This window comes from Drosophila suzukii, chromosome 3 (assembly GCF_043229965.1).
Source record: "Drosophila suzukii chromosome 3, CBGP_Dsuzu_IsoJpt1.0, whole genome shotgun sequence".
NCBI lineage: Eukaryota > Metazoa > Arthropoda > Insecta > Diptera > Drosophilidae > Drosophila > Drosophila suzukii.
Genome location: NC_092082.1, coordinates 86635661 through 86650354, shown reverse-complemented (window position 1 = coordinate 86650354; position 14694 = coordinate 86635661). Strand labels below are relative to the sequence as shown.

General features: G+C 39.7%; 1 protein-coding gene across 1 annotated transcript in view; it reads left to right on the top strand.

Annotated features, from left to right (window-relative positions):
* The window catches only part of beat-IIb (beaten path IIb), a 36107-nt gene extending 25310 nt beyond the window's left edge, over positions 1-10797 (top strand). The window contains exons 3-7 of the mRNA XM_017089161.4: positions 2612-2826; positions 2906-3041; positions 3538-3671; positions 9250-9544; positions 10107-10797. Of these exons, the coding sequence (XP_016944650.4) occupies positions 2612-2826; positions 2906-3041; positions 3538-3671; positions 9250-9544; positions 10107-10261 (935 nt within the window). The 3' untranslated portion in view covers positions 10262-10797. The remainder of the gene's footprint in view (positions 1-2611; positions 2827-2905; positions 3042-3537; positions 3672-9249; positions 9545-10106) is intronic.
* Positions 10798-14694: the final 3897 nt, after the last annotated feature.

Genomic DNA, 14694 nt, shown 5'->3' with positions numbered 1-14694 from the left:
GAGGATAAACCCGTTGAGGGCAATCGAAAAATTTAAGGTCATTATGGGCAGCATGCCGCGTCCTCTGGCTGCAAATCGGGCTAAGCTGCTGCCGGCTGACTGGGCCCAAGTTGAAACAGATCCCAGGCAATCCATCGAAGGGCCATAAAGTTCTAGCAGTTGCCAGACAAAATCACTGCTGACAAGAATTCATCATCAATGCGCCTGAGCCCTCGTACTTTTTTACCCATCGGCATTTGCCATATCCCACATCCATGTGTGGGTCTGCAGGATCAGGAACAGGAGTAGGAGCCACTTCAACTGCAGGGGGCTGACGTAGAGCTAAGCCCGGCCTAATTTCCAAAGGCAAATGGCCGCAGGCTCAAACTGCAGAGGCTGGAGTGCGAAAAAAATAGTAGGCATAAAATGAAACGAAGACAACACAACACAGGAAGCTGTCGATGAAAATGAAGATGAAACAGCAGGAGCACTGTAGTAAAAGCAACAAGCTTGAGTCGAGCGGATATTGAGCCACGCCCACGGGGCAGGAAAGGGGACGTTTGGGGAGGACACTGCGAGAAAAAATAGCACCTAAATTGGAAAACTAATCTGGATTTATGTTGTATTTCTTGCTATGAATCATGATTATTAGAAACATTGTCTAGGCAATCTACATAGCTTTATACTCTTTTTTTATAACATATGAATTTAGTTATTTTGTTTTGATGATTTAATAGTGAAATTCCATTTTTAAGCATCACAATTTTAGGATATAATAGTCTACCATAAATCAGGAACGCCTGAAACATTGTTAGATTAATATTTTTCGCTACGAATTATAAGTAAAGCTTCTTTTTATCAAATTCTATTTCATATTTTTGGGCTTAGTACCGAAATATAATTTTATAACATACCAATTTCAGATATAATATAACATTTAAAAACATTTTCTTTTATTTTACTTATATTTCTATCCAAACCAATAATTGTTTAAAAATGTTTCATCATCGATATCCTTGCTCTACCTTTTGAGACTTGGGGTTTCTCTCAGTGTAAGGCCATTGATTATGCTGCGTTGCTATCACGATTTCTATTTGAAACAAAGCACAGGCGGAAAAATAGAAGTGCGAGGACAGGGCGGCCAGGAGCTGGGGCAAAAAAATGGCTGCAAAGAGGTTTACAACTTCTCGTAAGGCGGCTTAAACGATTTGCGAGTTTATGGAAAGCCAAACACACTCTCAACGCAAACACACACGTCGAAGTCATATGGATGTGTCTGTCTGAGCATGTGTGGGTGCCGAGGATAAGCGGCGGGGTCGGAGGTCGGCGGTCGGGGGTCGGGCATATTGTAAAACAAATGGAAAATTGCTTTTTGATGTAGTCAGTCAACTTTGCCTTGCCGGCTGCCTGCTGCCATCAACGACAACGATGACGATGATGGGAATGGAGATGGAAAATGGAAAATGGGAAATCGGGAGTGGAAAACGAACAAGCGATGAAGATCAGTGCTGAAGGCAAAAGCAGCTATTTCAAAATTGGACACTGCTAGGAAAGGTTCTGTGATCAACAACCTTTAATCGGGAAGAATATCTTTTTCTGTACCTTTTTTCATATTCATATTGGTTGGAAACTTAATCAAGAAGGTTCATTTAAAATACTTCTATAAATGGCATTAATCCAAAATTTAAACATTTATGGACCAACAGATTAATCCCGAATTAAAAATAATTTTAAATTTGAGATTAATGATAAAAATGATTAAGATAAAAATAAGTTTTGAGAAAGAATTCCATTAATATGCATTCCAAAACATCACCCAATTAAGTTTTAAATATTTTAAAAACCCAGAATCAACTAGAGTTTTTAAAAACTGAATATTATTCTGACTTTAAGTCAAGGAACCTCCGAAAATCTTAGATGTAGCCCTGTGTTTTTAAATCATTATGAATTGCTTAATATTTGTGCTCGCCAATATTTAACGATAAACACAATATGAAGTTGCCAGCACTGATGGAGACGGGTTTGTTGTTTGGCCCGGCTGGCAAGTTTTAAGGCTTTAAGCGCCCAAGAGTATGCTGCACTTTCAGCGGCTGCAATTCTTAATCCCATGGGGCTTATGGGCGAGAGCCAAGAAAAGGACCACGATGATGATGGAGATGACGGTGATGACGATGGCGCAGCCACTGTCGCCAGATTCAATATTGCACCACGCTCCTGAACGGCTATGCAAATGCGTGTGTGTAGAGCCAGTGCAGAAGGCTTTTAAAATAACAAAGGGGGCCCGACAAATCTCCTTTAAAATTGAACCCTACAGGCGGAACCCTTTACTATGCACTCGAAAAAAATCGAAGCTTAAAGGAAATTATTGAAATAATAAAATGATGCATTGAGAACCTTACAAATTGTTACTTCTTCTTACTACGCATAAAAAAGAAGTTAGGAAGCTCAATCATCTGTTAACTTTTAGGTAATCTATATATAGGAAATAGTTTAAAATATAGGGAATCATCAATAAAGAACTGATATATTTTTAGCCAAATTTTTAAGGGAGCTTACTGTTTTTCTCGCTGTGCACTTAATCCCAACTGTTATGACACCGCATCCAGTATAATGAATTTCACCTGCCTTCCAGATTTCGGGCAGGCGGCGCTGCGTGACGTGAATCTGCTGGTGCAGCCACCGGCGGTTCGAAGGGGTCAATCGGTGGCCCTGCGGTGCGATTACCAGCTGGAAGAGGCACCCCTGTACTCCATTAAGTTCTATCGCGGCCAGATGGAATTCTACCGCTACACACCGGGCGAGTATCCCCACACCAAGGTCTTTCAGTTCCCCGGCATCCGAGTGGACGTAAGTTGCTGCCCTTAGCGGAGTTCGGAGCTCATTGTTTGACGGAACGGGTTGGGTGTTTTTCCAATTTTCCCCGCAGGAGAACGGCTCGAATGCCACCATGGTGCTCATCCGCAACGTTAGCTTCACCCTGTCCGGACTATTCAGCTGCGAGGTTACGGCGGATGCACCGCTCTATTCCACCGCCACCGCCTACGCCCATATGCAAGTTGTGGGTGAGTATCTCCTGCCTTCCTGGGCATTCGGGTATCTGGGTATCTCAGTATCTGACGGCAACTCAGGGCCATCTGACAATGACAAACAGATCCTGTCTCATTAGTCGCAGGCAAAGGCGTGACTGGAAAGTGCGGCGAACAATGGTCCAAAGATGCGCCCTTGTCGCTCCACTGCCAGCAATTAAGAACCCAGGTCCTGGGTAAACACTTGTGTACTTGGGGAAATAGTGATTTGAAGGAAGAGTACCTTAGCTTTTGAATAGTTGAAATGAGAAGTATATTTGTGTAGATACTAAATATAAATATTTAAAATAATGATAGCGATTTTAACCTAAAACTTTTTAAACTAGAATGGAAATAATACTAAACTTTAAGCTTAGATTTTTCCATAGCATATTAAAATAACAGACTCAGAGTTTATTTAAAGTAAAAGTCCTGCTTTTTTAGAAGTGTTCAATTACCATTTGTTTATCCCATGATTTATTTTTATTTTCAGAATTTCCGGAAAAGCGTCCGAGTCTTTTTACAGAACACACGCGCTATGAACCCGGTGATGTTTTGCGAGCCAACTGCAGTACTCTGGGCTCTCGTCCTCGAGCTGACCTTCGTTTTACCATCAACAATATACCCGTAAGTAATATTATCATAAAGCGACCCAAATATAGGTACAAATGCAAACAAAATACAATTACGTGTCAAGATCCCCGGGATATGATCTCCGTAAATTCCCAAGACCCCGAGGGCAAAACGCTTTACAATCGGCAATTAAAATGTCTTACATCATGCCGCGCATTGATTGTTAATTAATGTCTGGCTGCGCCAAGATGTTTGGGCGAAGTGCGTGGGGGATTTGCCTAATTAAACAGCTTTGACTTGCCTAACGGCATCGTAAATCCTTTATAATGGCACCCACCACTCCTTTTTGGGAACATGTGTGGCCTTCGTTTAATCCACTGAGACGTGCCTCACAAAATTTGTTCTTTATTTATGAATATTATGTAATTTAATCAGAGCCAAGCGACCGAATTACAGGGGCTCTCATCTTACCTACTTAATTAAAAATTTCAAGTCGAAACCCAAACAAGAAACCGCAAGGCGAAGAATACCCTTGGGGGCAAAATGAAGTCAATAAAGCAAAAAAGGGTTGTGTGCCAGGATTTTGATTTGATTCTGCGATTTCCCTTTTTTGTCATTTATCATAACGTCAAGGATGTGGAGTTGAGGCTCAGCAAACAAGTCGTCTGCATATAGATATAAACAGCTAGGGTCATAATGGTAGTATCAAAGATGGCTTGGAGGAAAGGAGAGTATCTCGTGTAGGTTTCACTTGAACTTTTTAATATTATGTTGTAAAATAAATAAACTGAATGAAACACAAAAAATCTGTATTGATTTTAAAGTGCTCTAAAGAGTCAGTGAAATAAAAGTATCTTTAAATGGCATGTCCCTATTTATCTTGAGCTACTGTTCATATACATATGTCCACGATATGGGGCTCTAACATCATTAGTCATTTGAGGGACGCTTCCATTTCTGCATCAATTCTGCGAGTGCCGCTAATCAGCTGCATAAATCAAAAAAGAAATGCTTCCGGCAATCGTTTTAAAGCAATGCCAGATTCCAATTCTTTGACCTGACCCCGAAATCCTTTTCTGTTTCCTTTTTCGCCCAAAATGTTATTAATCATAGCCGAGACATAAAATAAATTACGTTCAACTTGTGGCAAAAACGAAATTGCCGGACGGGCCAGTGGACAAAATGGCCAAAGGACAAAGGACAATGGACAACGGTTTTTAAATGAATTTACGAGATGAACAAATTTTCAGTTGACACGCCCGCTGAACGAATTCAACTTTTCTACGATTTCCCAGGGTGCGGGCATGGGGACCACCAACCAACAAAAAAAAAAGAAAACCAAGAAGAAAACTTATTAAACGCTTCATAAATTTTTATATTATGTCTACCCACATCATCAGACATAACGTGTCCTCCTCTGCCCGTCTGCTTTGTTTCTTTTTTTTCTATTTTTCCACTGCGAGGGATGGTTATCCTGTCGTTTTATATCTGTCGGCGGTAGTCTACTTTTCGGGGCTCTCGCACACACATGCTGCCAGGACTCACATGCAGGCCGTTTAACATTTTATCTAGACTTCTTCGCAGCCAACTAATGACAAAAGCCGAGACAAAAGTACGCCGCTGCGTTTGAGGATTGCGAATAGTAGGGCCTCGTCTCCCCGTCTGTCACATAAAATTTTATGTTTACACAGGGGAAAATATCAAAGGATTCGGTCGTTAATTTGGGATTTAACAAGATTTTCTGTTAATAAAGTTCCGAATACCAAAAAAAATCGGATAACCGAAACACATAAATTCCTAGTAGTTTCAACTAAAATCTAAAGCACCTTAAAATATATCACCTTAAAAGGAATACTAAACGAAACACATAAATTCCAAATAAATTCAACTAAAATCTAAAGTTCCCTAAACTATATCAGTTGAAAGGCTAAACTTAAGTTGAAATCTTCTATGAACCTCTGCATACTTTCCTTACCCATAAGTTACCATAATATTTTTTTCTCTGCACACCGTGTTTATTTTTCCAGCGAAAACAACAAGGGGATAGCAAAAGGATGGCAAATCCATTCCGGTGGCAATGGCCGTGCAATTTAGTTTCATATGCCCGGGCAGTAGATGCCTTTTTGATATTGAATTATGATCTGAGCGCCGGAGCTGTTCTCGCTCTTTAAATTAGATAGAAGGCCAGGGATAATACTCTGTCACACAAAACAATGCCATAAATAATTCCGAGCTGAAAGCATTGACCCAGCACGTGTTGAGTTCGAGATTAAAGCTTTGCTCCGAGATAGATACTATATATATATATATATGGTATCCACATGTGTATGACCCACTGCGTTGGAGGGGCGAAAAAAACTTTAACGACTCACATAATTTGTTAAAAAGTTTCTGTCATATTAATGGAAAAGTAGCTCAGAATGTGTTGGCCTTTATTTTTTCTGGCTGCCACCCGTGTTTCTTTTATTTGGGTGATTCCAGGGAATTAGTTGAGATTAGGGCCAAAGTCTGGCCATTAGACGTGCGGATTTGTGCGGCCATCGATTTTTGATAAATTATTTATTGAGCACAGAAAACTAGGGACATAATTAAAGCTTGGCTTACCCATGATTAATGGATGCCCCTGTCTCGGCGAAATCGATAAGAACGAGTCCGAAAAGGAGCGCAAATTAAAGGCAGAAATATTTAGGTGCAAATAACACAATAATTGCAATTTCGCATTGTTAATACCAAGATCGACATGTATTAATTTTCCACACAATTTGCATAATCCCATCTAGGCAGAAATTATCAAGGCGATATTAATTGCCAGGCCATCAAAATAGAGAGTTGGCCAGATAGCAGCAGGCCAAAACACAAACGCAAAACAAACTTTCTTGTTTGAAAACAATTTGCTGGGACGAAAGTGTTTAGGCCAGCAAATGCCAAATGCTCATTTAATTGCCCAAAGGCTGAAGGTTGAGGGTACGGGCTTGGGTTCTAGTTTGGGTTTGGGGTCGGGTTCTCGATGCCATAAAGGTAAATCACAAGAAATATGAGGGTATTTTCACTTTCGGGTCGCTGCCTCAGCCACATGCTTAATTAAAGCGCTTGGCTTCTTAAGAGTGTCTCGTAAATTACGCGGCATTAAATCGGCAGAGCGAGATAGCACATGGCAAAAGGAAAGAGATGGCTATAGAGAGAGAGGGGCAACGAAAAGAAAGAGACGGGAAGTGCGGCAGGGCAAACTGAAAATGACTTTTTATGTCGCTGCGTCTGGGCTTTTCCGCTGCCAGCATAAAAATAAAAATAAAATTCAAATAAAATAAAAAGGATAAGCCAAAAAACGCACAAAACCCAAAACAAAGTGGGGGAGTATGTGTTTGGGTGAGATGCTGTTCTTAAAAAGGGTTAAAAGAGCGACCAACAACACAAAAAGCCAGCGAGCGCTCGGCAATAAAGCGCTTTTGCTTTTAATGTTGTGGGTGAGTGGTGGGGAAGTGAAGGTGAAGAGATCCTTGAGAGCCCTTGCACAGGGAGAAATAAGTGCTGAGTCTGAGAAAATGCAATAAAAATAAATAAATACTAAGGGTTTTCCACAAAAACACTATATAAAAAAGGTGTTTAAATTGGATAAATTGTTAAAACAAAATTTCAATAGTAAAAAATTTTTTAAAATTGTATTACCATTTTTTTAGTTAGTAGGGTAACTTATAACACTTTTTTTCGCCAGTGCACCCCCTTAGCTGACCCAAATTCCCGCAAAACCCGTAATATCTTGCACCTTTTTGTCTTGAAGGGGGCCAAAATACATGCATAAGTAAATGGCGCTCAAATGAGTTTGTAAGTGGAAATGAAATGCATATTTATTGTATTTAAATTGCCAGCGAGTTTTCCGGCGCATCTTTATCCCCGGCTAAGCTCAGGTTGTCATGTGAACTTTGCTGCAGAGAGTTGCGGGGTACGGATGTGGAGATGAATCAGCAACAGGACATGCAGCAGAGCGGAAATGGCAGCACGAGCGTTTTCAAAATGGCGCCTGCATTTCCCGCCATCTTTTTTTCGCACTGCAACAATGGACGATGCGCCATTTGCGACTAAAAGCATTGCACGGCAGTTTAGAGTTTTCTTTTCGCGCCAAAAGGAAATTGTGTGCGAAGCGAAAAGGAGAACTCAGGCAAATGAAGCGGAAAGCTAGCACAGGAGTGTCGCATATGCATGGCGAGAATATACATTAAATATATACACATCAGCAGTCAAGCTTAGGCGTTGCTGTTGGTGTCATGGCGGAAATGAAATTTTCAGCGCTCCTCAAAAGGCATCAAATAAACAGTTTTCCATGGCAAAACAGCCTTCAGATGGACACACACACACACACTCGTATACACTCGAACAAAATGCCGGACACTTTGGAGAGGGGCAAAAAAAAAAACAGAGCCAACCAGGCGGATGAGTGAATAAGTGTCTCTTGATGTTGCTGTTGTTGCCATAGTTGTGTGTAACATTGAAAACTCGTTTTTAAATGGCATTGGCCAGCAGCAACAACAATCGCAGCAACAACAACTTGGCCAACAACTCGCCACAAACAACAACAAAAATATGACATGCCCATGTCCGTTCGTTTCGTTGGCTTTCAGTGTCCGTTTCCTTGCCTCGCAGCTTTCACTGCATTTTCCATAGCCAGGCCAAAAAGCTCAGCACACTCCTCAGATGCACTGAGAAAAATTCGTTCAAATATTTGTAGTTGTTTTAATACTCTGGTAATACAAAATGACCTATAGAAATATTATAGAGTATTTTTTTCGACTTCGTTGATATATGTTTGGACTAAAAACATTTTTCATCTATTAACAGTCGTTTTTCAATCATATTTATCCAATTGTTTTATGATGATAATAAACATATACATCTTTTAATATACATATACATCTTTAATCTGTTTTATAAACTCACCCAACATTTTTCTCAGTGAATTGGTCAAAGGATTGGTCACTGGCAACCAGCCATGGCCGCAAGTGCAACATGCTTGTATTAACCCCACACACACAAATGTACACGGACAGAAAAGGGGGCGAGTTGCGGAATCAGACAGACGACAAATTGCCATTCATATGCAGTTGCACAAAACTCAATGCGAAACTCTAGTATTTTTTCTCTTATTTCCCCCTTTGCTGATGGTATTTCTCCTTTCTGCCTGCATGCTGGAACATTATTTTCTGACTTGTGTAAAAAGGAGTGACTGCAGCGGGGTTAAAGGGTAAAAGGACGAAGGGGTAAGGGGGAAAAGAATGAGGGTGAGGGCGTCGGAAACGGAAGAGAAAATCAGTTGCAACTGCAATTGCAGCTGGAAGCACGCCATGAATAATTTAAAGCATATTTTAGTTCATGTAGCGGCGGCTTTCGATTAGTATTCAAAATGACAAAAGCCCCAACAATATTGTGGTTAAAGTAGGGGATTGATTTGATTGCTTACTCTTTGAGGGATTTGCAATCAGAATAGAGGCTTTCAGATATGCAATGGGTTCTGGAGTCATGTAAAAGGATTTTTTATCATATTTTATTCACATATATCTGTGAGTTCAAGCCACAAAACTCTGAGTGAATGCCATATTTTTTGTACACCCATTAATATTTATATTTCTATATTTTCCAGGTTGGCACGGAGGAAACACAGTACATTCGATCGGTCGAGAACCTGATTGCATCCCGGCTCAGTCTGAAGCTGCAGCTGCAGGCGATTCACTTTGTGGCCGGCCTCAGTGGCCATGGAAATGGGAATGGTAATGGCAATGGAAATGGCAACGGCAATGGCCTCACAAACGCATTGCACCAGGGAGGCGGGGGCGGTGGACTCGTCCTGCGTTGCACGGCGCAAATTGGCGATCTCTATCAGGAGTACAAGGAAATCGAGCTGGGCACACCGCAAAAGGATCCGGTGCCGGCAAGAGGTAAGCCACAAAAGCAAAACTGCCAACGGCCACAAAGCACTTAAAGAAAAGATGTCGGTAGTTGATGTCTGCTAATAACCTTACTGATTTAAGATTTTATTAGGAAGGATTAAGATCATTTTTTATTATTTCTTCAGTTTATTTAATATAACTGATTAATATTCAATAAATAAGATAATGGTATAAAACAAAAAATTTGGAGTATATTGGTATGTCAACATATCATTATGAAGTCATTCTAAATATTTTTAATTATTTAAAAACTTTTATTATTTCTTGTTATTATATAATTTAATAGATACATTTTCAAAATAACATTTATTTCGAAAATATTATATATAATATACCATGTTCCCTATTTTTTAGCATGTTTTTTGTTTTAATGGATCGAAATAAAATCATTATAATATGTAAACTTATTTTTTGAGGGTGGTAATAGATATCTAGTGTTAACTGTAGAATTTTTAAAAAACTTTTTAAATGATTTTCATGTTTTTTTATAACCAGATTTTGGTAATACTATTATTTCCCTCTGTAAAAATACATCTGTTTGCCATTGCAGTGACGCTGTCGTCGGGATCCGGACTCCGTGGCTTCTTGGAGACCTATTTCGCAACATCCTCGGCCCGCAGCGCCTTTCGGGGGGCGCCGGGCTTTTCGGGGGGCGTGGCCATCTGCCTGGCCACCATGTTAACCCAACTAATTACTGGTAGCTAAATCGGGGGTCAGTCGGCTGGAAGACATGGACTTGGAGGGACTTGGCGAGTGTGTATGGCTTATCGAGCAGCGATGGAAATTAGGGAGCTCTCGGCCGTAAACTGCATTATTTATCTATATCGAATGCAATTTAAATTATACACACACAGATGCAGATGCGATTCCCGGTTAAGCTCACACATCCACACGAAAACCCTATGTAACTGTAAATATTTGCTTTAATGGTGTGAACGGATACACTTAAATGAACTCGCACTCACACTCACGCGCCCACACACACACACACAAACACGCGACTAATTGTTAATTAATGGTTTATTTAATGATGCATAAAATATTGGATAAAATATTAATGTTTCATTTGCATTTAGCTTCAACCCAAGCGAATATCAACTTAATGTTTAAGTGGAGTAAAAAGTGTAAATCGTTGAAACGATGGAAAAAATGAACACATAAAAATGTAAACAACTGAAATGCCAATGTCAAGACAAAACCAAAAAACATTCAACCCAAAATAAACAAGCAGTAATAATCAACTTTGTGTGGCTTTTTATTTCGCTGGGATTTAAGGGGTTACAATGGATCTTACCAAATATTTGTTTGGATTAATTTTTTTTATAAAATTATTAAGGGCTGGGAAGGTTTAAAAAACCTTTAAATTATAAATATTAATATTTTAAAATATAAAAAGGCTAATATTTAGTTCTCATTCACATAAGTGATATTTTTTTTTATCATCAATGGGTGACTTGCAGAAATGATTCTTAGGCTCTCCCATCGATTTTTCAGACACTCGTTCCTTGGCAGATTAAACTGAGGCTTTTAAATGACAGTGCAGAGCTCAGCTGCATTTCGATGGCATTTTCTATGAAAAAAAAAATATAAAGGAAAACGTCTATATCACTTTGCGCTGACAAGTGAGACAAATTCGATTTTAAGCGCGTTTCGTGCGCGGTTTTAAACGCCACAGCGATTTGTGCTAAGAATTGTGGGGCATACTTTTAGGCTGCTGTCGCTTAAGAAACTGCTGCAGGTCTACGTATTGCAATTAAAATCAAATATATATACAGAGGGCAGCAGCTCACCATTTAGCTCTGCACTTTCCCAAAAAGTCATTAAAAGATAAAATCGCAAAATCAATTAGCTAGAAACTTAAGCTGGTCGCGACTCGGACGCCAACTCTTTTTAGGGCCAAAAGGATGAATTCAGCTGTGGCCATTCAGATTTTTTGTAGCTAAAAATAGGAACCCTACAAATGAAGTTCGGCTTATTTCAGCTGTAGTTTTTTATTTAAAAAAAAATTATTGTAAGTTTTATAGTAATTAGTAAACATATAAAATACAATTAAATAAAGAAAACAAGAGGATAGCAAAGATTAATATTAAAAAATATTTTTTTGTTTAAGAAAAAGCTAGCATTAAAAACATTCCTTTTTAAAAATTCTTTTCAATTAAACATACAAATTGAAAAAAAATTTGTATGATTAAATTGAACCTAACCCTAACAACTATATTTTTCTAGCTACTGCATTATCCGATTTAGCTAGTTTTAACTATCGAATTTGGACATCCCTGGACTGAAGCTGTAGTGGAATCGAAGAGGACCGAGTTTCGGGCGCCATCTAGCCTGACCATAAATTGCAACACTTTTATCGCTGTCCCAGGCCCGCCTGCTGTTGTCCTTGTGCGCCGCCTATTTTTGCCTTTCCCGCTGCTGCTTCTTCTTCTACAGTTGCACAGCTTCCGATTTCCGTTTCCGCTTTTGCGGTGCCCGCCTTGAAACTGGTTTTTATTTGCCGCACACTCGCTCGCCTCGATGCCTGCATAAGTGGGCAGAAATCAGCTCCTCCACTTGGCCACAAAGTTTGCTGTTCGCACTGCTGCCGTTGGTTTTTTGGCAAACGCATTTTTTCATTACTTTTCGACTGGCCGGGGGCCAAAAAGCGAGCGAGGTCCGTGGCCATTGGGTATTCGGTATTGGGTTTTGGGATGCTGGATGCTGGATGCTGGGTAAATGCCTCATGGTAGATGGCAAATGCATTTGCTTCTTGCATGTTAACGGCGGCTGGGATGGCACTTCCGCTCGCCGCCTCATTGGCCACGCCCTCAGCTGCCCATCCCGGAAAATACACACACACACAACTGAAAGTCAGCCAAAAGAAGGCAGTGCATGAAATACTTTTATGCAATTGAAACGAATTGCGGAAAAATGATTTATGCCACAGCATTAAAGACCAAATTGGTACAGCCGAGGGGAAGTGGCCATGATGTATTGTTATGCGATACGCTTTATAGGGCAATCGGCCTGATAACATAATCCAAATATATGGCGGAAGGAATTAAGTACCCGGCGGTTGGTAATCAAATGGCAGTTCAGCTCCTAAAAACCGAATTATTCTGCACATTATTTTGAAATATTTATGGGGCTCAGAAGAAAATTAACCAAAAAAAACTGTCATAAAATTTTTTTAAATAAGTAAGCTTTTTGTATAATTTCTGAAGTATTACCATTATTTATGATAATTTATTTCACTTTTAATGGAGTTTTTTTCTGTAATTTTTGACTAGTCAAAGAATTTAATTCATTTTCGTTGAATATTTTTAAGTAAACACCGAATTTCCTAGAATTCCGAAGTGGGACTCGGGAAATAAGAAACCATTTTTATTACTCAAGTGTCCCAATGCAGAGATTTCTGTGCCCACTCAGTGTCAGTCTGGGGGAGCTCATTACAGGTCAATTAATTAATTGAAGCCTGCCAAATAGCCGGTCCGGGCTGCCAGCCAATATAGCCATAAAAGTGAATGGCCAACAGAGGCCCAGAGCCGGGACTCAGAAGCCAGAAAGAGGCATGGCCGGTTGACCAAATCAATTGCCATAATCACTGGAGCAACAGCAGGAGCCACTCACCATTCGAGATAAATCAGTAGGAGGAAAGTGCAGAGGAATATCGGAGGAAAAATAGAGGAAATATGGGGGCCACATGAGCAGGGAAGTAGCACATGGAATGACATATTGGCCAACGAATTTGATTCGTCTGGCAGAGTTCATGGCATTTGACCATGGCCATTTGAATTTGACTTTTAATGCCCAACGAATCTGTCAAAGCCAAACCCATGCCATCTCCTATTTACTCTTTTTTTTTTGGGGGGGCGGGGGGATTTTCTCTCAGTGTTGCTGTCACACAATCGCTTCGTTAGTGCTTAAAACACAGCGATTTCATTCGCATTTTCATTCGAAATGCAGGGCTAAAACGTTCAAATTGTTGTACGACACAATTTAAGGATTATGCACATGGAAATGGAGTTTTAATACGCGAATCCATTCTTATGGGCACCACTCCCAGCTTTGGTAATTCAGCTAGGCCATACATTAGCATAAATTTGGCCAGCCATTGTCGTGGTCTGATTCCAGGGCATGTGTCAGGACCCGATTGATGCCATGAATATTTTATTAACATCGGCACGCTCCAACTTTCGACCTCAAATCGAACATATGGAAAGGCAGTGACGGGTAAAATTTTAGCACTAGTATGTAGCATATAAAAACCAACTATATGTGCATATTTTAATATACCAAAATACAATTTCAATTTGAATTCTAATCACTTAACTTTTAGTTATTTTTCACACCAAACCATGAATATAAATGCAAGCAAATTAGGTACACGTTATTAAAATAGTTTGAATATTTTCCCGTAGCCCTCATCCTAATAATATACCCTTAACTGTTTGATAGAAACATATGAGCTGAAGGGGGTTTTTATGTAATTCCGCCAACTGAATTGGGAAAATGAAATTTTCGCACGAATTTGCATTGCATATTGTTCGGCGCCTCTACGTGCAATCCGCTGACAAATCGTCATTAATAAAGCCTAGATGAGTGACTGACTGGGGTTTTTTTCTCTGTGTGCTCGGGAGGCGGTGAAGGGAGCGGACTGGTAGGCGTGGCAACAATGGAGCTTCGTTAGTGCAGCAACAAACCTGGCGAACGGCAATCAAAATTCAATTTATTTACGCACACAATTTGATTTTGATATTTTCACGCAATTTTCGCTGGATTCCTTTCTCCCTTTTTTTCTGTGACTACCTCAGTCTGTGGAAATGAAATTTAATTGCAATTTGCTGGGGCAACACAAAGGCGAAATTAATTATGGGTGAACTTAAATGATAGCTAATAAGCATTTCTGGCAAAAACTAAAAATTTAATTAATATTCTGTGCCGAACAAGAAATTACACGACATAAATTCCAAAGCCAAAAATTGCCAGCCAGCTAATTACCAAACATAATTTATTTTAATTGTAATCCAGTAAAAAAGAAACATGCTGGACAAAAAAGCCGATAAATTCCCTCAATGAAAATGTATATTATCAGAAACAACTAATGTAATATATACTTAAATACACACCGATTTCGTAGTTGTTTTGCAAAAATT